We start from the raw sequence: 25,320 nt of genomic DNA on the forward strand, positions 1-25,320 counted from the left end.
AGTCCTCTCCGCTTCCCTTCTGTGCTGCGTGCTGGCCTACTTTCTAGACAAGCCAGCAGGTAGTCCTCTCTGCTCCCCTTCTGCGCTGCGTGCTGGCCTACTTTCTAGACAAGCCAGCAGGTAGTCCTCTCTGCTCCCCTTCTGCGCTGCGTGCTGGCCTACTTTCTAGACAAGCCAGCAGGTAGTCCTCTCTGCTCCCCTTCTGCGCTGCATGCTGGCCTACTATCTAGACAAGCCAGCAGGGGGACACCTCTGCTCCCCTTCTGCGCTGCGTGCTGGCCTACTATCTAGACAAGCCAGCAGGTAGTCCTCTCTGCTTCCCTTCTGCGCTGCGTGCTGGCCTACTATCTAGACAAGCCAGCAGGTAGTCCTCTCTGCTTCCCTTCTGTGCTGCGTGCTGGCCTACTATCTAGACAAGCCAGCAGGTAGTCCTCTCTGCTTCCCTTCTGTGCTGCGTGCTGTCCTACTATCTAGACAAGCCAGCAGGTAGACACCTCTGCTTCCCTTCTGCGCTGCGTGCTGGCCTACTATCTAGACAAGCCAGCAGGTAGTCCTCTCTGCTTCCCTTCTGCGCTGCGTGCTGGCCTACTATCTAGACAAGCCAGCAGGTAGTCCTCTCTGCTTCCCTTCTGCGCTGCGTGCTGGCCTACTATCTAGACAAGCCAGCAGGTAGTCCTCTCTGCTTCCCTTCTGCGCTGCGTGCTGGCCTACTATCTAGACAAGCCAGCAGGTAGTCCTCTCTGCTTCCCTTCTGCGCTGCGTGCTGGCCTACTATCTAGACAAGCCAGCAGGTAGTCCTCTCTGCTTCCCTTCTGTGCTGCGTGCTGGCCTACTATCTAGACAAGCCAGCAGGTAGTCCTCTCTGCTTCCCTTCTGCGCTGCGTGCTGGCCTACTATCTAGACAAGCCAGCAGGTAGTCCTCTCTGCTTCCCTTCTGCGCTGCGTGCTGGCCTACTATCTAGACAAGCCAGCAGGTAGTCCTCTCTGCTTCCCTTCTGCGCTGCGTGCTGGCCTACTATCTAGACAAGCCAGCAGGTAGTCCTCTCTGCTTCCCTTCTGTGCTGCGTGCTGGCCTACTATCTAGACAAGCCAGCAGGGGGACACCTCTGCTTCCCTTCTGCGCTGCGTGCTGCGCATATTAATTACAATCGTTAGCGCGTAATTATTAAAGGGGGACATTTTAAAAGTGACCTTCCCAACCCAGAAAATCACACCGTGGCAGTTTCTCCTTTATAAAACGTACACAGGTTGTACTATCTTGTCTTAATTAGGCTTGTCTGTCTCACATTCCTGTCTCCATAACACTTCTGTCCTGTCACAGATCAGTTGCCGTACCTAAGATGTCCGCTCCACACAGTTCTCAAGCTCACACCAATAGCCTATGGTAAAGTGCACTCTTGCCTACCTGAAGGAACGTGCCAGCATTATGGGAAATGCGCTTATACCATCATCTCCAGAGTCAGGCAATAAGATAGGTACCAGTTTCCTCTCTGTACGTTCAGTAGAAAGCTATCCGGCTGCAAGCGAACCTAGCTCAGCACAAATTAATGGAAGCGGATACGGACCAGCTAGCGTAGCTGCTGGCCAAAAACATCTCTCCCAGAGTTTTAAGCTAGGCTAGTGGTCCGTACCCGCTTGAGCTCGCGGCCAGATAGCTTTCTACTGAACGCACAGAGAGGACATTGATATCTGCCTTCTTGTCTGACTCTGGAGAAGATGGTAAGTGCATTTCCCATAATGTTGCAGTGTTCCTTTATAGGCTGTGAGATATTCTTTTATTTACCATTTATATTATCCAAATGTTGTCTGGAAGGTTTTCACTACGTCTTCACACTTTTCACTATTGTTCTCCCACTTTATAGGTTGTAAAATTGAGTCATTCTTCCTGAATGTGGAAGCAGTGAACACTCACAGAGATAAACCAATGGTAAGCTAGTCAGCCGTCGTCTTCGGTTGTCCTCTAGTCTTTTATTGTCCTCTTGTCTTCTGTTGTCCTCTAGTCTTTTATTGTCCTCTTGTCTCTTGTTGTCCTCTAGTCTTTTATTGTCCTCTTGTCTTCTGTTGTCCTCTAGTATTTTATTGTCCTCTAGTCTTTTATTGTCCTCTAGTCTTTTATTGTCCTCTTGTCTTCTGTTGTCCTCTTGTCTTCTGTTGTCCTCTTGTCTTCTGTTGTCCTCTAGTCTTCTGTTGTCCTCTTGTCTTCTGTTGTCCTCTAGTCTTCTGTTGTCCTCTTGTCTTCTGTTGTCCTCTAGTCTTCTGTTGTCCTCTTGTCTTCTGTTGTCCTCTAGTCTTCTGTTGTCCTCTAGTCTTCTGTTGTCCTCTAGTCTTTTATTGTCCTCTAGTATTTTATTGTCCTCTAGTATTTTATTGTCCTCTAGTCTTCTGTTGTCCTCTAGTCTTTTATTGTCCTCTAGTCTTCTGTTGTCCTCTTGTCTTCTGTTGTCCTCTAGTCTTTTATTGTCCTCTAGTCTTCTGTTGTCCTCTTGTCTTCTGTTGTCCTCTAGTCTTTTATTGTCCTCTTGTCTTCTGTTGTCCTCTAGTCTTCTGTTGTCCTCTTGTCTTCTGTTGTCCTCTAGTCTTCTGTTGTCCTCTAGTCTTCTGTTGTCCTCTAGTCTTTTATTGTCATCTAGTATTTTATTGTCCTCTAGTCTTTTGTTGTCCTCTAGTCTTTTATTGTCATCTAGTCTTTTATTGTCCTCTAGTCTTTTGTTGTCCTCTAGTCTTTTATTGTCATCTAGTCTTTTATTGTCCTCTTGTCTTCTGTTGTCCTCTTGTCTTCTGTTGTCCTCTAGTCTTCTGTTGTCCTCTAGTCTTCTGTTGTCCTCTAGTCTTCTGTTGTCCTCTAGTCTTCTGTTGTCCTCTAGTCTTCTGTTGTCCTCTAGTCTTCTGTTGTCCTCTAGTCTTCTGTTGTCCTCTAGTCTTCTGTTGTCCTCTTGTCTTCTGTTGTCCTCTAGTCTTCTGTTGTCCTCTAGTCTTTTATTGTCCTCTAGTCTTTTATTGTCCTCTTGTCTTCTGTTGTCCTCTTGTCTTCTGTTGTCCTCTAGTCTTCTGTTGTCCTCTAGTCTTCTGTTGTCCTCTTGTCTTCTGTTGTCCTCTAGTCTTCTGTTGTCCTCTTGTCTTCTGTTGTCCTCTAGTCTTCTGTTGTCCTCTTGTCTTCTGTTGTCCTCTAGTCTTCTGTTGTCCTCTAGTCTTCTGTTGTCCTCTTGTCTTCTGTTGTCCTCTAGTCTTCTGTTGTCCTCTTGTCTTCTGTTGTCCTCTAGTCTTCTGTTGTCCTCTAGTCTTCTGTTGTCCTCTAGTCTTTTATTGTCCTCTAGTCTTTTATTGTCCTCTAGTCTTTTATTGTCCTCTAGTCTTTTATTGTCCTCTAGTCTTCTGTTGTCCTCTAGTCTTCTGTTGTCCTCTAGTCTTTTATTGTCCTCTAGTCTTTTATTGTCCTCTAGTCTTCTGTTGTCCTCTTGTCTTCTGTTGTCCTCTAGTCTTTTATTGTCCTCTAGTCTTCTGTTGTCCTCTAGTCTTCTGTTGTCCTCTAGTCTTCTGTTGTCCTCTAGTCTTCTGTTGTCCTCTTGTCTTCTGTTGTCCTCTAGTCTTTTATTGTCATCTAGTCTTTTATTGTCCTCTTGTCTTCTGTTGTCCTCTTGTCTTCTGTTGTCCTCTAGTCTTCTGTTGTCCTCTAGTCTTCTGTTGTCCTCTAGTCTTCTGTTGTCCTCTAGTCTTCTGTTGTCCTCTAGTCTTCTGTTGTCCTCTTGTCTTCTGTTGTCCTCTAGTCTTCTGTTGTCCTCTAGTCTTTTATTGTCCTCTAGTCTTCTGTTGTCCTCTAGTCTTTTATTGTCCTCTTGTCTTCTGTTGTCCTCTAGTCTTCTGTTGTCCTCTAGTCTTTTATTGTCCTCTAGTATTTTATTGTCCTCTAGTATTTTGTTGTCCTCTAGTCTTCTGTTGTCCTCTAGTCTTCTGTTGTCCTCTAGTCTTTTATTGCCCTCTAGTCTTTTATTGTCCTCTAGTCTTTTATTGTCCTCTAGTCTTTTATTGTCCTCTAGTCTTTTATTGTCCTCTAGTCTTTTATTGCCCTCTAGTCGTCTGTTGTCCTCTAGTCTTTTATTGTCCTCTAGTCTTTTATTGTCCTCTAGTCTTTTATTGCCCTCTAGTCTTTTATTGTCCTCTAGTCTTTTATTGTCCTCTAGTCTTTTATTGTCCTCTAGTCTTTTATTGTCCTCTAGTCTTTTATTGTCCTCTTGTCTTTTATTGTCCTCTAGTCTTTTATTGTCCTCTAGTCTTATGTTGTCCTCTAGTCTTTTTATTGTCTTCTGTTGTCCTTCTGTTGTTGTTGGTTGTTCTGATTAATCCATATCTCACCAGTAGGTCACTGAGGTCTCTTACTGGTTGTTCTGATTAATCCATATCTCACCAGTAGGTCACTGAGGTCTCTTACTGGTTGTTCTGATTAATCCATATCTCACCAGTAGGTCACTGAGGTCTCTTACTGGTTGTTCTGATTAATCCATATCTCACCAGTAGGTCACTGAGGTCTCTTACTGGTTGTTCTGATTAATCCATATCTCACCAGTAGGTCACTGAGGTCTCTTACTGGTTGTTCTGATTAATCCATATCTCACCAGTAGGTCACTGAGGTCTCTTACTGGTTGTTCTGATTAATCCATATCTCACCAGTAGGTCACTGAGGTCTCTTACTGGTTGTTCTGATTAATCCATATCTCACCAGTAGGTCACTGAGGTCTTCTGATCAGAGCCCACTGGTCGTCCCTCGCTCACCGCTTAAAACTAAAGGCCATCGTTCCTTTGAAATGACTGCTCCGACATCGCGGAACACGCTATATATACGATCTGCGGCCTCTGTTGATACCTTTTTAAAAAGCACTTTGTTTTTACGGCCTTTATGGCTTATGTTTGATTGTTTGTTTTTCTACTATTTTATGGTCCTGTTTGTGTGACTCTGCTCTGTGAAAGATGCTAAATAAACTGTACTTTACTTTACCTGTCGCTCTCACAGAACGTGGACGTGGACAGAAACGAGGAGGACGCTCTGCAGACCGCCCCCGACCACATATGAAGAGCGTCGGAGGAGATATGGACTCTGATGATGTCAAGTCACGTTCATACAGCCCCCCGTTATTACAGTAGCATATCTTCACAGGCGCCACGTCACCATGGAACGGCGCCTCCTGACCTGGCTTGACCCTAAGTGACCCTAACCTTAATAGGAAGAAACCAAGTGGAGGAAACCCAAGGGGGGTGGTCGGGCGGGCGATCGTGAAGTCGTAAAATCGTGTTAAAGCTTCAAGTGATATCAAAATCCCAGCTCGTATACCTCGGCGTACGCAAAGCAGAGCGACAGAGCGACAGCCAGAGGAGAGAACGGGAGTAAACGGGAGAACCTTGGAGGAGACGGAAACGAACCAATCATATCGCCTGTCCCATATGAACCAATCCTATATCGCCTGTCCCATATGAACCAATCATATCGCCTGTCCCATATGAACCAATCCTATATCGCCTGTCCCATATGTGAATCAATCCTATCGCCTGTCCCATATGTGAATCAATCCTATCGCCTGTCCCATATGTGAATCAATCCTATCGCCTGTCCCATATGTGAAAACAACAACACATGGACTGCTTTCAGCTTCTCTTTGGAATGCCTTAGAGAAGGACTAATACTGTAACCCATAGTTCTGTTATTGTTTGTCTCTGTCGGTCTTTAGTCGTCTGACTGTAATGTCTCTTTTTTAGAGACATGTATGACATTGTTTGACGGTGCCAAGGACTCGGTTAAGTGTGCCGCATGTTATTGAGGCAGAGAGGAAAGCGGAAACAGGAAACGAATGTCTCAACACTGTTGTGGTCGAGTTGTACATAGTTCATATCTATGTGTGTAGCCTATAGAGTGACTTTGTTGGTGATGTAATTACTCTGTAAGTAGGAATCAGCACCATGGATAGTACCCAAACAGAAAGTGGATGTAAAATCAATTGTGTCACATATAGGTATAGCCTACTTGGCTGTCAGACTTAATGATACTGTCATACTGTGTCACACTGTGTTTACTATAAGGAAATAAAATATAGTCTGGGGGGGGGGGCGGGATTACTTGACCGACAGAACCAATCGTGTCTTGTATTCAGACTCACAACATTTCACATTAAAAATAATTGCCCTGTGTGGCTTGGGTTGACAACGTTGACTTGTGTCATTGTGAGTGTTTTGATGGCTTTCGTATTATCTTAAGTTAACAAAGAGTTAACTAAATTGCCCCCCCATCAGCCCTTGTCTGTGACTCCCTGCCAACAGAGTGAGTCTTTGTTTACGAACATTCAGAGAAAATGAAGCCCACATTTGGAAATAATTCAGATAACTGAACATAATTCACTCAAAGGAGGAGGGAAGGGGGAAAAAACAGGCAGTTCTAAATGGGAGAGAGGTGGGGGGGAGAGGGAGAGAGAGAGGTGAGGGAGATGGAGAGAAAGAGGGAGAGGAGGGGGCGAGAGAGGGGGAGAGAGGGCGAGAGAGAGAGGTGAGGGAGGGGGAGAGAGAGGTGAGGGAGATGGAGAGAAAGAGGGAGAGGAGGGGGCGAGAGAGGGGGAGAGGGCGAGAGAGGGAGAGAGGTGAGGGAGGGGGAGAGAGAGGTGAGGGAGATGGAGAGAAAGAGGGAGAGGAGGGGACGAGAGGGGGAGAGAGGCGAGGGAGGGGGAGGGAGAGAAAGAGGGAGAGGGGGGGGCGAGAGGGAGAGAGGTGTTTTTCTTACAAATAGTCGACATTCATGGGTTAATAACTCGTCATTTCTCATGCTCTCCGGTGGCAGCAGTCCGTGAAGTTTCCAGTGTGCGTGCAGCGGCACAGGCGAAGGAGGGCAACTCTGTCAAACTCAGCGGGACTCGATCAACTCTCTTCTCCCTGAACCTCTCTGGGCTCGTAACTCTTCTTCGCCATCCGATGACCTGACACAGATGTTGCGTTCTTCACTGTTCCGAGCATCCTGCCATTATTTTATCATCATCACCACCACAGTGGTTTCCGACCGTTTAGATTAAGCCGAGGGAGGGAGGGGAGAGAGAGAGAGAGAGTGCCCCTTGCAGAAATAACTTGTGTAAAATGTGAGGTTTGCACAGCTTTCTCACACGTATGTATAGTAGCCTGTGTAGGCGCTGCATTCACCCTGGCAACGTGAGAGACCACTGCTGACCGGGGGGACTCGCCGATTCATCATTTTGGAGCATAATAAAGCTGTTTTATTATCATCATGGGCAAAATGACTTTAAACATTCAATGCATCTTATTAATCGTCGCTCTTTACGCACAAGATGGATTGTCGGGGGAATATGAGGCGCGCCTGGGGGTCAAGAGTGTCTTTTTACAGGTGAGGTTTTGTCTTATTCCAACATAATAGTATATATTATATAAAAAAAATAAAGGAAGCATATCACCCTGATATCAGGACGTCTATTTGAGTTTTGCATGATATTCCTCTATTTTCTTTTACACACCCCTCATTACCGGATCATTCTGTATAGAGTGTTGTAAAAAAATAAAAATAAATAATACATAGGCTAGCCACTTGTTAATTTAACCCCCCCCCCCCCCCCCCCCCCTTCCCCTCCAAAAAACTCAAAGGATCTCAAACCTCAAGTCACTCACACATGGCGTTAATCCTTTCACTACCACACTACAGAAAGTTAATATTTCACTACCACACAGACGGTTAACCGTCTGTAGTGTGGTAGTGAAAGGGTTAACCTTCTGTAGTGTGGTAGTGAAAGGGTTAACCTTCTGTAGTGTGGTTGTGAAAGGGTTAACCTTCTGTATTGTCGCAGTGAAAGAGTTAACCCTTTGGTAGTGTGGCAGTGAAAGGGTTAAAGTGTATAGGTAGGTTACTATTGCATTTTTTTCTACACGTAAAAAAATACAAAAGCCATTTTTTATTTTATTTTTTGAAAATGGGATCTGGTAGGCTAGATTTTATGATAATAACGCAGATCTCATCAAAACAGTGGCTCCACGTGCAGGTATAAACACTTTACTTTATATATATGTATGTATGTATATATATATATATATATATATATATATATATATATATATATATATATATATATATATATATATATATATATATATATATATATATATATATATATATATATATATATATATATATATATATATATATATATATATATATTATAGTTGTAAGGTTTCCAGTCCACCCCTAAAGCTTTTTATTTATGTTAAATTCCCAGCAATCTCCAGGATGTGCGGTAATGTATTGACACAGCAATGATTTGTGTGCAGAATGACCATGTGCACCCCAGCCACGCTGCCTCCCCCGGTGTACAGTGGGGCGTTTATGTCCAGCTCCGGTTCGCCTCCATTCATGAATGGCTTTGATTCAGACTATTTTGACACACAAATCTAGACCCAACCTTCACCTCACAGATTGTGGAGATTATACACACAAAAAAGGAGGCATCTATTTGAAAACAAAATATAGTATTTGGATAATGTTGGCGTATAGGTACAGGAGAAAGTCACTTTTCATATCGTATTTTCAACTTGTGCAAACTTTGTTTGCCATTAATGCGTACTTTAGATCGTAAAAGCAGCCGCCATCACACGTTTTAGACATTACCCATGAGGCCCTTAGCATTGCACATAAAATTCTAAATCAAATTGCCTTTGGGGGGCAGTCTGTTTACATTTAACTACTGTTGGAGCATAAATGACCTCCACATTACAGGCTTAGGACCAGGCTTTCCCCCAGGGACTGAGAAAGATCATTCCACATAATGTCCACACAGCATGTTGTCCGTCCAGTATAGACTAATAATACAGTGGCTCGGGGAGGTAGAGCAGTCGTCTGGTAATCCGGAGGTTCCCGGTTCGATTCCCCCTCCTCCCGGGCAGTGTGTCGAAGTGTCCTTGAGCAAGACACTTAACCCCTAACTGCCCCCGATGAGCAGGTTGGCACCTTGCATGGTCGCCTCCGCCGTCTGTGTGTGAACGTGTGAGTGAACGGGGCAAATGTGAGGAACAAATTGCAAAGCGCTTTGGTTAAAGAGATATATAAATGCAGCCATTTACCATTTAATATTCGTGGTTTCAACTTGACAACATAACCATCCTAAACTACATTTGATATCAGCTATTGATATTAGCTATAACAAAACACTTCAACGGGAAATAAAAACCTCCTAGCTGCTATCTTGCAGCGCAATTCCACTGAAACTGTTTTCTACTGTCCGGGTCCCGCGGGGCTCACTGACTGATGCACCACCACAGATGATGATGGGATGTTGGTTTCCATGGCAACATTATCAAACATTCTATGGCTGTCGTTTTATGGCGTCACCTGCCCATAGGCGGCCTTACGGTTCAAGCGGCCCGGTTCAACGTCAAATATGGGGCCCTTGTCTTATTCTAACCCCCCCCCCGGCATGTACATTTACATGAGGATATAGGGGCCATATACATTAGTTCCTGGGTACTAGGTGGTGATTCTCAAATGGTGGGGTGCAAGGCAAGCAGAGAGAGAGAGAGAGAGAGAGAGAGAGAGAGAGAGAGAGAGAGAGAGAGAGAGAGAGAGAGAGAGAGAGAGCCTGCGTGCATGCTTACTTTCCAGCCCTAAAATCTTAAATGGTGCATTTATATAGCGCTTTCACACATTCACGGCAGAGGCAACCATGCAAGGTGCCAACCTGCTCACCAGGAGCAGTTAGGGGGTTAAGTGTCTTGCTCAAGGACACTTCGACGCGCTGCCCGGGGGGAGCGGAAATCCAACCAGGAACCGCCGGATTACTAGATGACTGCTCTACCTCCCCAGCCACTGTCGCCCCTTAAAGGGGAACTATCTTATAAATGGCCTTTTTGAGTGTTTAGCATTGTTTCCTAGCTATGTGAACTTATATTAATATGATCTATGTCTCAAAATTCTCATATTGGCGCATTCTTCCAATTCTCCTCTCACAATATTCACCCTCACTGAACTGAGTCATTTGAAAATGTGCCTATATGTGATGTCATAAAGACACCGCTGCATGTTAATGTTCAGGCGAAGACGACGCTGCACAGTGGTTTAGGAGCCCAGGCTCAAAACAGCTCGAGATCTTGAGGTAGAAAAATGCTGTTTTTGAGGACTTGATTAGAAATACAAAACAATGAATAAAAAAATATATATATTACAGAGGTGTTCCATAGACTCACAGGAATTGTGTAAAAGTGCCCAAATAGTGAAAGAAATAGTAAAATAGTTCCCCTTTAATGCATAATACTACAGCGACATGCCATACTGTATATCAAATGAAACAGTAAACCACGAGGTATATTGTATTCTACCTCATCCAGAATCACGAAAAAAATTAATGATTCATTTTCATTCATGAAAATATAACGTTTTGGGCAAATTCAAGCGGGAAGCTATACTGTAGCCACTGTGCCCAACTCGCCGCGTCACAGTTCAGTTAGACCGCGGAGAAGTTCAAGTTCAAGTTCAAGTTCAAGAATGTTTATGTCAGGAACAAGGTTGCTTGGTGGTGAAAGACTTGTAGTTCAAGTCGGTGAACATCTTTCTGTCCAGGCGTTTCTGTCATGCATAATCTTTCTACATTAATAATAATAATAATAATAATAATAATAATAATAATAATAATAATAATAATAATAATAATAATAATAATAATAATAATAATAATAATAATAATAATAATAATAATAATAATAATAATAATAATAATAATAATAATAATAATAATAATAATAATAATAATAATAATAATAATAATAATATAATAATAATAATAATAATAATAATAATAATAATAATAATAATAATAATAATAATAATAATAATAATAATAATAATAATAATAATAATAATAATAATAATAATAATTTCTTAGATTTATCAATGATTTAGATTCATCTTCCAAGGAACCCAAGGCGCTTAACAGAAGAGGGGCACAAACTAAGGGGAAGGAAATAGAGAAGAGGGACATATACCTCTGTTATCAAACTTATTTTGTAAGGCCCGACAACACACGTCCTCATGGGTTATATTAAAGAGGGGGACAAACTAAGGGGAAGGAAATCAGAGGGACAATTGGGTAAAGGAGGGAAGTCAGGCAGAGTCGAGAGAGTGAACACAGTTTCAAGTACCTCGGAGTCCACATATCCGAGGACTTGACATGGACCACACATCTACTTCCTTAGGCGCCTAAGGAAGTTCAAAGTGAGTCAGAGAAGATCGTTAACCTCCTTAGCCCGAGCGGTGCATAGGCGGACCGCAAATGACATCACGTCATAAATCAATCTCAATCTATCCATTGACATTGACATTAGTCTCTTAATTGACATTAAGTAGTGTTTTCTTTCTCCAAATGTATCCAAGAGTAAAGACCCTAACCAGCAGTCATAGTGTATATTTTCAGCAATATGTTTGTTTACCAAAGTGTTATTATTAGTGAGATTTTAGTTTATGGAATTTTGAATTAGCGGCGCATCGCCAGTTGTAGTCATATGAGGAGAGGGCATCCAATGAGCTCTCAATGAGTGTTGAAATGTCCCAGCCGATTCCAGCTTCCTGCAAGCAAATTACTTCTGTATGCATTTTATTTCTCTTAGTTCTCGGGATTCTCTATCACAAAACTGAACGTTATTGGCATAGATTGGAGCGCAGTTAGTGTGTCTACCTTCTGTGAACATTTAGCAACAATCTCCGTTGCAATCCGATCCAAAATGGCGGAGCCATATCCATTATAAGAATAGCACTGTACATACAGTAGATTTTCTTCAGTGCACGCCTGGAGATACTAAATCCAAATTGAACTCTGCCATTTGAAAGATGATATTTGGCCCGATCCATAGATGTGCAAGTTGGCTATAATAAGGTAATTTATAGGCCTGGTATTCTATATTCTATAATAATATTTCAAATTGCATGTGTCCGGATGGCAGAATTCAGTACTGTATCTACAAAACATTATGTTTAATGTTCCTTTTATTCATTTGCTTAGATTTCTTGTACACATGATCTCAAGAAGGTGCTGAACAAGCTCAGTGGCAGTCTTTCATGTCTGGTCATTTTTAGCATGGTGTCAAAGATGCAAAGAAAAATCATAATTTATATTCTCTTTAGTTTCATCACAATTTACTCAAGCCTAGTAACAGACAATATTTCTGACACTGGGAATACATTCCATGAGATCCATACTGTAGATGTCCCCCTAGATACCAAGAACATGCAAATGGGCCTTGTAGAAGTGAAGCAATCTTCCATTACTTAGGTGTGTATTTTTAGGCGGATTTTCAGAAAATAGTGCTTAACAGGTTAAGAACTTCTACTCATGCACACTAGAGAGCATCCTGACTGGTAACATCACCTCCTGGTTTGGGAATAGCAGCGCACACGACCGCAGCAGACTGCAGAGAATGGCCCGATCAGCCACACGCACAATTGGAGGTGGGCTTCCCAGGTGGGCTTCCCACTCTCCAGGATATTTATACCAAGCGTTGCAGGGCAAAGGCTAAGATAATAACCAAAGACTCTAGTCACCCAAACAACTGCCTCTTTGCACTGCTGCGGTTAGGCAAGCGCTACCGAAGTCTCATGGCCGGTACAGAGAGACTCAGAAGGAACTTCTATCCCCTGGCCATCAGGAGGCTCAATGACTCTATGTAACATCATCAACCCATCCATCTACACTCATTGCACACACATCCACATGCACACACTCACTTTAAACAAACACTCACTTTAGACACTTTAACACTACATTATATTTATCTATTTATTAAAGAGATTTGCACTACATTCATACCTCATTTGCATTTGCACCTTGCCTTAAAAGGTTTTTGTACCTCATTGTCTGCATTCTCACTTTATTGTACTTAGGTTGTACTTTAGTTTGTATATTGTATTGTATATTGTATAGTGTTATTCCTCTTTTACTTACTTTTTTACTGTATGAAGCACATTCTCAGGGGCTCATACAGAACCAAGCATTTCACTGTAATGTACATGTACCTTATACATGACAAATAAAAACAAACTTGAAAACTTGAACTTGAGTCATTAATACATTTGGTGAAGAGGTGAGATTTGAGTAGTGATTTGAAGGAGGGATGTAGTGTTGCAGATGTCTGGAGGGAGGGAGTTCCAGAGGGTGGGTGCATTGGCACAGTGTGCACATTTGCGTTTGTTTTGTCAACCCGGGGTCCTGCTAGCGGGCGGGGCCCGTTTGGATTGACACGGTTGAAACATAGCTAAGGCTACCCATGCACCTGCCAAATGACCCGTTCATTCACTGAATGTTGATCCGAATGGGAATGGCCATTCTGAGAAGCGACAGTTGTGATTGAAGGGTCAAGGAAAAGAGGGCGGGGCTTGAGATAGGTCCATTCAGGTGCTGTGCTCACTGCTTTGTTTTTTCCTTTCAGAGAGTAAAACGTCAGAGCAAACTCGGGAAGCCAGTGGTAAGTTTGCCTAAAAGTACTGTCTGCCATGTATCTTGTAAGTGATATTGATGTTCAATGGCTCTCCGCCATAACCAAAACATCATGAAAGGTGCTGTAAGTGGTATTCTCTTGTTTAAATAAGTGGTCTACATGTTAAAATAAGTTGTCTACATGTTAAAATAATAGCTCTACACTCCGACAGTCCTCACTGATATAGAGTGTTTGGTCAGTAACATGGGTCTCCCAGTCCCTCCGCTCTGCAGTAAACAGGAAATACATTTCCTGGTATCCCATCCATCCCACCAGGAGAGAGAACTCCACACTGCAGAGAAGATCTGACAAAAATAAGAAAGAAAAAGAAAAAAAGTTGTAAGCAAATGTGTGATTGAAACAAGTAAACTACCAGTGCAGTAAGCACATTTGGCTTGGCAAGATATCTAGGGTTCTCTCTCCTGATTGGATAAAGTTGGAACAGGATACCAGGACATGTATTTAGTGTTTACTGCAGAGCGGAGGGACTGAGAGACCCATCCTACTGACCAGACACTCTATATTCTGCCACTGGCAGAAATCTGTGTTGAAAACATGCAGCGAATAACTTTCCAAAGATGTGCCTTACCAGTCTCGGAACGAATCACATAAATAACATCCTGGTTCTTTGCCCTCTTATGACAGAGTTACAGAGCAGCTTCCTTAACCCTTTCACTACCACACTACAGACGGTTAACCATCTGTAGTGTGGTAGTGAAAGGTTAACCTTCTGTAGTGTGGTAGTGAAAGGTTAACCTTCTGTAGTGTGGTAGTGAAAGGTTAACCTTCTGTAGTGTGGTAGTGAAAGGTTAACCTTCTGTAGTGTGGTAGTGAAAGGTTAACCTTCTGTAGTGTGGTATAGTGGTGCGACATAGCTCAACATATCAAACCAATTGTTAATTTTGTGATAAAAGCACCAAATTTGGCAGATGTGTTGATAGATATATTGGAAACAAAACTGGATATTACAAACTAACACCCTGGTGGCCGTGGCAGGCATTTTTCAAAATGGCCACCAGCGCTTGGTCAAACTTTCTTATCCCATAGACCACTACACTTCCGCGTTACATTGAAATCAAGGAGGAGATTGCGGGGGGGTCAAATGAATGGATGTGGACGAGAGCCGTGATGGAAGTGGTTGCCGATACGGCTGTGGGGGTGCTAGAGACATGATCGAATAGACGTTTATGCGCCTCGCTCTCCTGAACACGGCGTGACCCATAACTAATCGATCAGAACTAAATCGGCAGAGAAAAAGCCCATTTTAAAGCACCTATTCCGCTTGGACATGCGCAGAGTGCCCATGGAGTCTGGACGACGCGAGATGACGCTCGAATGAATGTGGACCGTTCTATCAGAGGGGGGAGCTTCGGTGGCCAGCCGAACAGGATAATGAAAAAATGATCCCACTAAATGGCCAGACGTGTCTTATGGCGACATCTACAATTACCTCATTGAGTCTCCAGGTAGACTAATGTTTATATTTAAGTGCAGCGGTCTGTAGCCACTTACATGGCCACCGAAGCTCCCCCCTCTGATAGAACGGTCCACATTCATTCGAGCGTCATCTCGCGTCGTCCAGACACCATGGGCACTCTGCGCATGTCCAAGCGGAATAGGTGCTTTAAAATGGGCTTTTTCTCTGCCGATTTAGTTCTGATCGATTAGTTATGGGTCACGCCGTGTTCAGGAGAGCGAGGCGCATAAACGTCTATTCGATCATGTCTCTAGCACCCCTACAGCCGTATCGGCAACCACTTACATCACGGCTCTCGTCCACATTCATTCATATGCACCCCCCGCAATCTCCTCCCTGATTTCAGAATCCCGGAAGTGTTACGGTGGTCTATTGGATTTGCATGCAATAACTGTAAAATCTAGATCCCACTAACCCTGAGAACCAAATAAAATACTCACTCACCATTCTAAGGACATTTACAAAATAATTGGTAATTTCATTATATTAATATATAGTGCCGTGAATCAATAAAACAGTTCTCATGGCAGGCTGTTATTTCCTGCAACTTAAAGATGTAATTTCAATATTATAGCATACTAAAGTGCAAATGTAAGTACAGTGTATGAGGTATAAGCTGGCCCCAAACTTCCACTGCAAAAGCAAAAAACTATTTTTTTAAATTCTTTATATTACTATTATTATTATTATTATTATTTTATTTTATTAACCACATGGTGGTGCTGGTGCATTCTCATGGTGGCTCTGTGCCCTATACCATTGTGTAGGGACACAAAACCCATTGATGACACAATCGACCGCAACCGGTTGAAACTGTTTGTTGGCTCAACGCCAAAGACGGCAAGTAAGGAGAAGCAGCAGCTGACATCAATGAAAAGTGACGTTGAGTTGTTTTCACGACTCTACCTTAGCTGTCAAACAAGAGATGGAAACCTGCAAGACTTCTTCCAGCATGAGAACCAAGCATGGCCACCAGGACTCTAATAAAATATCAAAATATATCACTCTCTGATGGAGGAAGATTACGACTTGGGACCAAGAGTGACCTTCTGAAATGCCTGGAGGACCTGTCTCCAGCTCAGACTAAAGCCCCTGATGCTACCTGCATGTGTAGTTCTTGACGGAGCTGCCATCATTCAGATGATGAAGCCAGCAGGTGCCAAGACATTTGATGAATATGCCCCAGCAGGTTTTCATCCCATATATCTCTTCTCAGCTGTGTCACGTGTGTCACGTGTGGACCTCGTCTGGGATACTTACAAGGATGACTCTCGGAAAGGCACAGCAAGAGTCAAGCGTGGAAAGGGTGTAAGGAGGAGACGTGTGGTTGGGAAAGGCTGCCATACCAGGAAAGTGGCAGAACTTTCTGCGGGTTAACAGTAACAAGACAGAACTATTCAGCTTCCTATCCAAGGTCCTCTCTCAGGTGTTCAGTGAGGAAGACAAGGAGGTTGTCCTCATTGATGGGATGGGGGTGCTCAGCACACAGCCACTGCAGCATCTCCACACCCTGGCCCCATGCAGCCATGAAGAAGCAGATCGTCGTATGCTACTGCATGTATCACACGCTGCACTGCATCCATGGCCACCACCAATTGCTCATTCGCACTGTTGACACTGGTGTTGTGGTCTTGGCTGTGTTTGCCATAACACAACTACCAGCTGGATGTGAACTGTGGCTAGCGTTCGGAACTGGCAAGAGCTTTCGCTACTTGGCAGCCCACCAAATAGCTGCGTGCCTCGGACCAGAGATGTCATGTGCCCTTCCAATGTGCCATGCTTGGACAGGCTGCACCTGACAGACAGATGCACTACTGATGCTGGCAAATGGACCAAAGGAGATCCCAGATGATGCAGTGAACATTATTGAGAGGTTTGTCATACTTCTTTTTGACAGAACCAGCACCTGCTGCACCAAGGTGGACCAGGCAAGAAGGAAACTCGGCCTACCCAAGCTGCTCTGGTGGTGGAGCACGTCAAGAGAGCTGTCTACCAGGGTGGTCACATCTGGGGGAAGACACTGCTTCTCCAGACCCTGTGCTGCCATCACCAATTGACTGGGGGTGGGTGAAGACAGAATCAATGTGTCTGAGCCCCACTGGACGACATTGCCACAAGCAACATAATCCTGCCACGAGCTGATCTCTTGTGGCTACAAGAGTGGTTGCAAAGAGCGCTGCAGGTGCAAGAAGGCACAGGCCTCTGCTTCTGTGATGGAGACTGCCAGTTGAACCCTGTAATCGCTACAGTCTAATTGGACAATATAGGCCTATCACCATTTTGTGTGTGTGTGTGTAGGGGGGGGGGGGGGGGGGGGGGGGGGGGATACAAAGGGAAATGTTGATACTGTTTTGTAAATTGTTGTATAATTGTTGAAATATATAACTTTTTTTTAATATAGAAATTATAAAAAAAAATTAATAAAACATGTTCTTCACTTTAACTTGGATGTAAATACTATTTGTTGTGTTAAAAACATGGAAACAATAGCTTTGGTGGCCAAAGTGTTCTATGCCAGTAACCGCTGGCAGCCATTTTTGGAAATTTGGTTTGTGGTAGTGAAAGGGTTAAGAAAGACCCATCAATGCCAATCATACCAGGCCATGCTGAATGCACTACGGTCTCTTTAGGATGGGGGGGGGGGGGGGGGCGGGTTGGCGTATACGGGTTGAGAGTTAGTGCGGATTTTTAGTGTCGGTCTCTATAGGAGGTTTATGCACACATGTGCTTTCAGTAGAGTGGCTCTCTAGTCTCCGCCATAACCAAAGCATCATGAAAGGTGCTGTAGGCGGTATTTTCTTGTTAAAATAAGTGTTCTAGATGTTAAAATAATAGCCCTTCACTCCGACAGTCATCGCTGATATAGAGTGTTTGATCAGTAACATGGGTCTCCCAGTCCCTCCGCTCTGCAACAGTAAACAGTATAAATACATTTCCTGGTATCCCATTCCCACGTTATCCAATCAGGAGAGAGGCCTCCGCACTGCAAAGATAAGAAATAAAAACGAGTTTTAAGCAAATGTGTGCTCGAAACAAGTAAACAAATCTAACCAGTGCAGTAAAGCTAATTTGGCTTGGCAAGATTTCTTGAAATGACGAGTAAAATATTTGTAGTGTCGGTTTCCATAGGAGGTTTATGCAACACGTGTGCTTTCAGTAGAGCCAACCCCAGTGTTCCTAGATGCCAGGCGGAGAGGGAGGTGGCGGGCCGTGCCCTCATCCCCTGACCCTGCAGCCATGTGGCCCCTCATCCCCTGACCCTGCAGCCATGTGGCCCCTCATCCCCTGACCCTGCAGCCATGTGGCCTCCTCATCCCCTGACCCTGCAGCCATGTGGCCCTCATCATCCCCTGACCCTGCAGCCATGTGGCCCCTCATCCCCTGACCCTGCAGCCATGTGGCCCCTCATCCCCTGACCCTGCAGCCATGTGGCCCTCATCCCCTGACCCTGCAGCCATGTGGCCCCTCATCCCCTGACCCTGCAGCCATGTGGCCCCTCATCCCCTGACCCTGCAGCCATGTGGCCCCTCATCCCCTGACCCTGCAGCCATGTGGCCCCTCATCCCCTGACCCTGCAGCCATGTGGCCCCTCATCCCCTGACCCTGCAGCGATGTGGCCCTCCTCATCCCCTGACCCTGCAGCCATGTGGCCCCTCATCCCCTGACCCTGCAGCCATGTGGCCCCCTCATCCCCTGACCCTGCAGCGACGTGGGCCCCTCATTCCCTGACCCTGCAGCCATGTGGGGCCCTCATCCCCTGACCCTGCAGCCATGTGGCCCTCATCCCCTGACCCTGCAGCCATGTGGCCCTCATTTATGATTATATTTTCCTATGCCCCGGGACAGCTCAGTATGTACAGTACAGTATTAGCGAGTAATGGCTAGTGAGAGAGGAGCTTGTCCGTCCCCTCCTCCGCTTTGAGGCCACCGCTGATATACGACTCCATTAAGAACAACCTCTGTGTGAGATGAAAGAGGAGCCTGCAACAGTATCTATCTACAGTAGGACGGTCTCCCCTGCCTGGGCGCCTTCTGAAACATTTTGTCCGAAACATTTTGTTCTGTGAAATGAATTCCATTAGAGTGCAGAAGAACTCGCTAATCCATGACAGCGGCTCCTCTCAGTGGCTCCCCGGGGGTCCTCTTGGGGGGGGGGGGGGGGGTCCAGGGGGGTCTCCAGTAAAATGTGGAATGATTCAGGCCATGTTTAGACGGAGAGAGTGGGGCGGCGTGGCTCAGGGGTAGAGCGGGTTGTCCAATGATCCAAGGGTTGGTGGTTCGAATCCCGCTCAAGCCCATGTCCATCCCACTGTCCTTGGGCAAGACACTTAACCTACTTGCCTCGTATGAATGTGTATGCATGTGAATGAATGTTGGTGGTGGTCGGAGGGGCCGTAGGCGTTGATTATTCGCCACGCTTCTGTGAGTCTGCCTCAGGGCAGCTCTGGCTGCAATTGTAGCTTACCACCACCGGTATGACTGTGTATGAACGAATAATGGACTCTGTGAAGCGCTCTGGGTCAGTGAAGAGCGCTATATAAATCCAAGTCATTATTATTATTATTATTGAACAGAAACCGCAAAAGTCGACTTGCGGTCTCACTTTTAATGTTGCGTTTAGACTATCGTTTTGGGATGGAATTCTGCGTGCAGACGAGGCTGTAAAGACTCGAGATGACGGAGCCCCGCTGTCACACGATTGGCGCATATGTCACATGACGTGCTGTGAAGACCCGCCCTACTCTGCCTCTGATTCGCAGCCTGTGGGTGGGGGAATGTGATTGGACCAAAGCAGAGTCACTCACAGACAGTGCGATAGCCGCGGGACAGATTCTTGTGTATTTAAAAGTGCTGCCAATGTAGCCTTCAGGTGATCGCCATGGATAGAATCAGACATGCTTTGTTTACGCTTCTAGGCTACTGGCGCATGCCTGTGATGTAAGCAGTACGCGCAACGAGAGCCTTGAGAACCCTTTCGTCATAGTTTTATGCGGTTTGACAGTTTAGATGATAGCGCAAAGGTTTATCGTTTCTAGGAATTCCACCCAGGAAGGTGGTCTCACTTTTTTGCGGTTTCACCCCGTAAAAACGCTGTTGCCGTATAAACAAAAGGCACATCCGAAAAAATATTTTTGCGGATTCACCTGCTAGCGTTTCCGTCTAAACAGGGCATCAATTTAACTATTTCATTCAGTAAAAGTTAGACCAACAAGTGAATATATTGCGAGAGTATATTAGATTATTCTGTTTCAAGTTTCAAGTTCAAGTTTTGTTTTATTTGTCACATATAAGCTACATGTACATTACAGTGAAATGCTTGGTTCTGTATGAGCCCTCTGAGATTGTGCTTCATACAGTAAAAAAAAAAAAAGTAACAAGAATAAAGACCACTTAACCAATAAAGAAACACTATACAAAACTAAAGTAGTAGTAGTAGTAGTAGTAGTAGTAGTAGTAGTAGTAGTAGTAGTAGTAGTAGTAGTAGTAGTAGTAGTAGTAGTAGTGGTAGTGGTAGTAGTAGTAGTAGTAGTAGTAGTAGTAGTAGTAGTAGTAGTAGTAGTAGTAGTAGTAGTAGTAGTAGTAGTAGTAGTGGTGGTGGTAGTAGTAGTAGTAGTAGTAGTAGTAGTGGTAGTGGTAGTGGTAGTAGTAGTAGTAGTAGTAGTAGTAGTAGTAGTAGTAGTAGTAGTAGTAGTAGTAGTAGTAGTAGTAGTAGTGGTGGTGGTAGTAGTAGTAGTAGTAGTAGTAGTAGTAGTAGTAGTAGTAGTAGTAGTAGTAGTAGTAGTAGTAGTAGTAGTAGTAGTAGTGGTAGTAGTAGTAGTAGTAGTAGTAGTAGTAGTAGTAGTAGTAGTAGTAGTAGTAGTAGTAGTAGTAGTAGTAGTAGTAGTAGTAGTACCCCAACAATATAAATACATTTCCTTTTAATCCCTTTCTTAGCTTTTTGAACAGTAAATGTACAAATGTTTCTCAAATCATATTTTCTTTCATGTATTGAAAAAGACCTTTGCACACCGTCCAGGAGTAACTTTGCTTGAGCTCTGTAAATTATTTGCATAATTTTATAATAAACCAAATCATTAAATTTCATAACATGAGACTTTATAAACAGTGGATTTGTGTGGTCATAGTAACCAGCCTTATAAAGGCTCCGAATGGCCTGCTTTTGCAGTAAGACTATCGGATTTACAGTCTTTTTAAATGTCGACCCCCACACAGTAAGATATATGTAAGGAAGTATAAGTGAGCAGTAAATTATGTACAAGGCTTTATAGTTTAATATATCCTTACATTTATACAGCATTGCTACTGACTGCTGCTGATATTTTACCATGAATATAGTTAACATGTTGTTTCCATGTTAAGTATAACATGCAACAAAATGCAAAGATGCAAAATGAGGTAGTGCAAATCTTTTAGTAATAAATAGATAACATAGGTGTCGTGTTAAAACGTGTTTAAAGTGTCTAAGTGAATGTTAAAGGTGAATGTTTTAAAGTGAGTGTGTGCATGTGGATGTGTGTGTGTATTCTGAACATAGGTGTTACCTTCTCTACTGTTATCTACTCAGCTACAGTACAGATATTCTGGATTTAATCATATCTAACTACAAACATCTGCTCAGATGGGGATCCCAGAGACATAGTGTTACCAAATGGGGGTCGGAGGTCTTATGCGTATCAATTTTTTTTTTTAATATGACAAAAGTTGAGAACCCACTGTTCTGATTTATTGTGAATGGAACAGTGTCAGATGACATCAGAGATGGTTAATCTCGGAACAGTGTTAAGGCGCTCCCATAGTCCAGCAGACTGTACACAGAGCAGACTCCGCGGACGTCCGCGCGGACTCTTGAGCTTTGATCTCAGCGGACAGCAGACCCACAGGTGCGACGCTCCTATTTTCTGAGGCGCGGACATCCGCGCCGCTGACTTGGTGTCACACAAAACGCTGCTCGGCGTTTTGGTTGACATCGAACTGCATTTAATGTGACGCCGCGCGAGCGATTGGTGGCGCGAGGAGAGAGATGAGCCCGTGAAGCGCGCTCTCTCTCTCTCTCTCTCTGTCTCTCTCTCTCTCTCTCTCTCTCCCTCTCCCTCTCTCTCCCGCTGAACAGACAGAATTGTGGGAAATGTAGTAAAACTGGTGCGAGAAATGTAGGAAATAGACCGCGGACGTCCGCTGAGATCTGCTCGACTATGAAAGCTCAAAGAGCCGCGCGGACATCCGCGGAGTCTGCTCTGTGTACAGTCTGCTGGACTATGGGAGCGCCTGGACCGTACGTTTTGATGACATCAGAGATTGTTAGTCTCGGAACAGTGTCGGACCGTATGTTTTGATGACATCAGAGATTGTTAGTCTTGGTTGTCTTGTCTGGTTTGTAGCTTGAGAACAGAGTTGTTCACGTTTACAGATGTTTATTGGATGGCTTTAAATCGAGGGAATTGCATATACCGGTAGCTGTTGTCGGGTTGGGGTTGACTTTTCATGAATTGTACATTGTATTTTAGAAGTTATACATTGCGGTTTTGAATGGCTGTCATGGTCCTTAGAGTCCTGGAATTACCTCACAACATACAGCACCATGTACACTGACGACTCAAGTAAAAAAAAACATGGAGATACAAGGTTTTCACCCTATAGCAGTGATGTGCAAAATCTTAAAATGAGAAGTGTATTGGACTTAGATATCTTTAAAGAGGCACTCAGTAGTTTGTGTTGTTATAACAGATGGAATATTACATATTTGACTGGGCCCAGCAGTAAGAGACTCATGTCTGGAAGTCAGATCGCGAGAAAATACCTCCAGGGGAGTATCTCCCGCACTGAGGGGTGTGGGCTCCAGGGGAGTATCTCCCGCACTGAGGGGTGTGGGCTCCAGGGGAGTATCTCCCGCACTGAGGGGTGTGGGCTCCAGGGGAGTATCTCCCGCACTGAGGGGTGTGGGCTCCAGGGGAGTATCTCCCGCACTGAGGGGTGTGGGCTCCAGGGGAGTATCTCCCGCACTGAGGGGTGTGGGCTCCAGGGGAGTATCTCCCGCACTGAGGGGTGTGGGCTCCAGGGTACTGAGGGGTGTGGGCTCCAGGGTACTGAGGGGTGTGGGCTCCAGGGTACTGAGGGGTGTGGGCTCCAGGGGAGTATCTCCCGCACTGAGGGGTGTGGGCTCCAGGGGAGTATCTCCCGCACTGAGGGGTGTGGGCTCCAGGGGAGTATCTCCCGCACTGAGGGGTGTGGGCTCCAGGGGAGTATCTCCCGCACTGAGGGGTGTGGGCTCCAGGGTACTGAGGGGTGTGGGCTCCAGGGTACTGAGGGGTGTGGGCTCCAGGGGAGTATCTCCCGCACTGAGGGGTGTGGGCTCCAGGGTACTGAGGGGTGTGGGCTCCAGGGCACTGAGGGGTGTGGGCTCCAGGGCACTGAGGGGTGTGGGCTCCAGGGTACTGAGCGGTGTGGGCTCCAGGGTACTGAGGGGTGTGGGCTCCAGGGTACTGAGGGGTGTGGGCTCCAGGGTACTGAGGGGTGTGGGCTCCAGGGGAGTATCTCCCGCACTGAGGGGTGTGGGCTCCAGGGGAGTATCTCCGGTACTGAGGGGTGTGGGCTCCAGGGTACTGAGGGGTGTGGGCTCCAGGGTACTGAGGGGTGTGGGCTCCAGGGTACTGAGGGGTGTGTTTAAAGTCCCTGTGATCATAAATTGATCAAACCGTAAACAAAGAGGCCTGTTGCGATGTTAGATCCTAATGTGAAGAACTATGTGATTTAATAATGTTCTATGCCTTACCTTGTTTTCCTTTTTTCTGTTTGGCTGCTGTCTCTTTTCTACTTATTTTGTACTTTTTTGAAAATGTTGTGCTCATTTTATGCCACTTTTGTATGTCTTTTTTTTGCTGCCGTGAAGCAATTATTGTATGAAAGGTGCTATACAAATAAAGTTTATTATTATTATTATTATTATTATTATTATTATTATTTATTATTATTATTATTATTATTATTATTATTATTATTATTATTATTATTATTATTATTATTATTATTATTATTATTATTATTATTATTATTATTATTATTATTATTGTTATTATTATTATGATTATTATTATTATTATTATTATTATTATTATTATTATTATTATTATTATTATTATTTTATGATTATGATTATGATTATTGTTATTGTTATTGTTATTATTATTATTATTATTATTATTATTATTATTATTATTATTATTATTATTATTATTATTATTATTATATTATTATTATTATTATTATTATTATTATTATTATTATTATTATTATTATTATTATTATTATTATTATTATTATTATTATTATTATTATTATTATTATTATTATTATTATTATTATTATTATTATTATTATTATTATTATTATTATTATTATTATTAATTATTATTATTATTATTATTATTATTATTATTATTATTATTATTAGTATTATTATTATTATTATTATTATTATTATTATTATTATTATTATTATTATTATTATTATTATTATTATTATTATTATTATTATTATTATTATTATTATTATTATTATTATTATTATTATTATTATTATTATTATTATTATTATTATATCAATAGAGTTGATTGATCTATGTGCTGATCTGTTGCCAGCTCAAGGTGACAGACTACCATGTGAAGTGCTGGGTGGTGTCCCGCTACGCCCTCACCACGGTCCAGAGCTCCGTGTGGAACCAGCTGCCCGTCACCAAGGAGGCCGCCTTCGAGGTGGACCTGCCCGCCTCCGCCTTCATCTCCAACTTCACCATGTGAGTCAGGGGGCGGCGCTCTTTAACCCTTTCATTACCACACTACCAAATGGTTAACCCTTTCACTGCGACAATACAGAAGGTTAAAGGGGCTATGCGTTATAAATGTCATTTTTCAGTCTCTAGCATTGTATTATAGTAATAGGAGTTCGTATCAATGTGTTTTTGGGCCTAAATACTATATTGACGAATTCCTCAGCTACAGCCCATCCCCTGTTTGCCTCTAGTAAATCAGGTCATGTTGATTTGACGAGCTGGGCAACGTCACAGGGCGCTGTTTATAGCGCAAGGTGATGTGATTGGCTGTGTGGTTTTACCTAATGCCCGCCTCCATTCTTGGTACCTGGAGCCGATACAACCTGGAAACAGAAATTGCCGTCACTCGCCTCAATTTCACGATGAGCAGCAAACCCCGCAGATGTAATGTTCCTGGTTGTAGAGCTACCGATTTTCCGATGACTAATGACGAAATGCTGCCGGCGATCACATGGCCTGACGGTAGGATACTATTCCCCCAAATTACAGCTGGATTGGACATTGTTTTAAAACCTAACGTGATCGATC

The 25,320-nt window shown here is 43.7% G+C and overlaps 2 protein-coding genes across 3 annotated transcripts in view; both read left to right on the plus strand.

Moving 5' to 3' along the window:
- Positions 1-5,997, plus strand: part of pfkfb1 (6-phosphofructo-2-kinase/fructose-2,6-biphosphatase 1) — a 48,920-nt gene extending 42,923 nt beyond the window's left edge. For both annotated transcript variants that reach the window (XM_084333902.1, XM_084333901.1), the window contains 3 exons: positions 1,322-1,384; positions 1,863-1,927; positions 5,006-5,997. In XM_084333902.1, coding sequence (XP_084190028.1) covers positions 1,322-1,384; positions 1,863-1,927; positions 5,006-5,065 — 188 coding nt within the window. In that variant the 3' untranslated portion in view covers positions 5,066-5,997. The remainder of the gene's footprint in view (positions 1-1,321; positions 1,385-1,862; positions 1,928-5,005) is intronic.
- Positions 5,998-6,861: 864 nt separating this feature from the next.
- Positions 6,862-25,320, plus strand: part of itih6 (inter-alpha-trypsin inhibitor heavy chain family member 6) — an 80,416-nt gene continuing 61,957 nt past the window's right edge. Inside the window, exons 1-3 of the mRNA XM_084334064.1 lie at positions 6,862-7,369; positions 13,441-13,476; positions 24,602-24,756. Coding sequence (XP_084190190.1) covers positions 7,253-7,369; positions 13,441-13,476; positions 24,602-24,756 — 308 coding nt within the window. The 5' untranslated portion in view covers positions 6,862-7,252. The remainder of the gene's footprint in view (positions 7,370-13,440; positions 13,477-24,601; positions 24,757-25,320) is intronic.

The sequence above is a fragment of the Notolepis coatsorum genome, assembly GCF_963971535.1.
Source record: "Notolepis coatsorum genome assembly, chromosome: 17".
Classification (NCBI taxonomy): Eukaryota; Metazoa; Chordata; class Actinopteri; order Aulopiformes; family Paralepididae; genus Notolepis; species Notolepis coatsorum.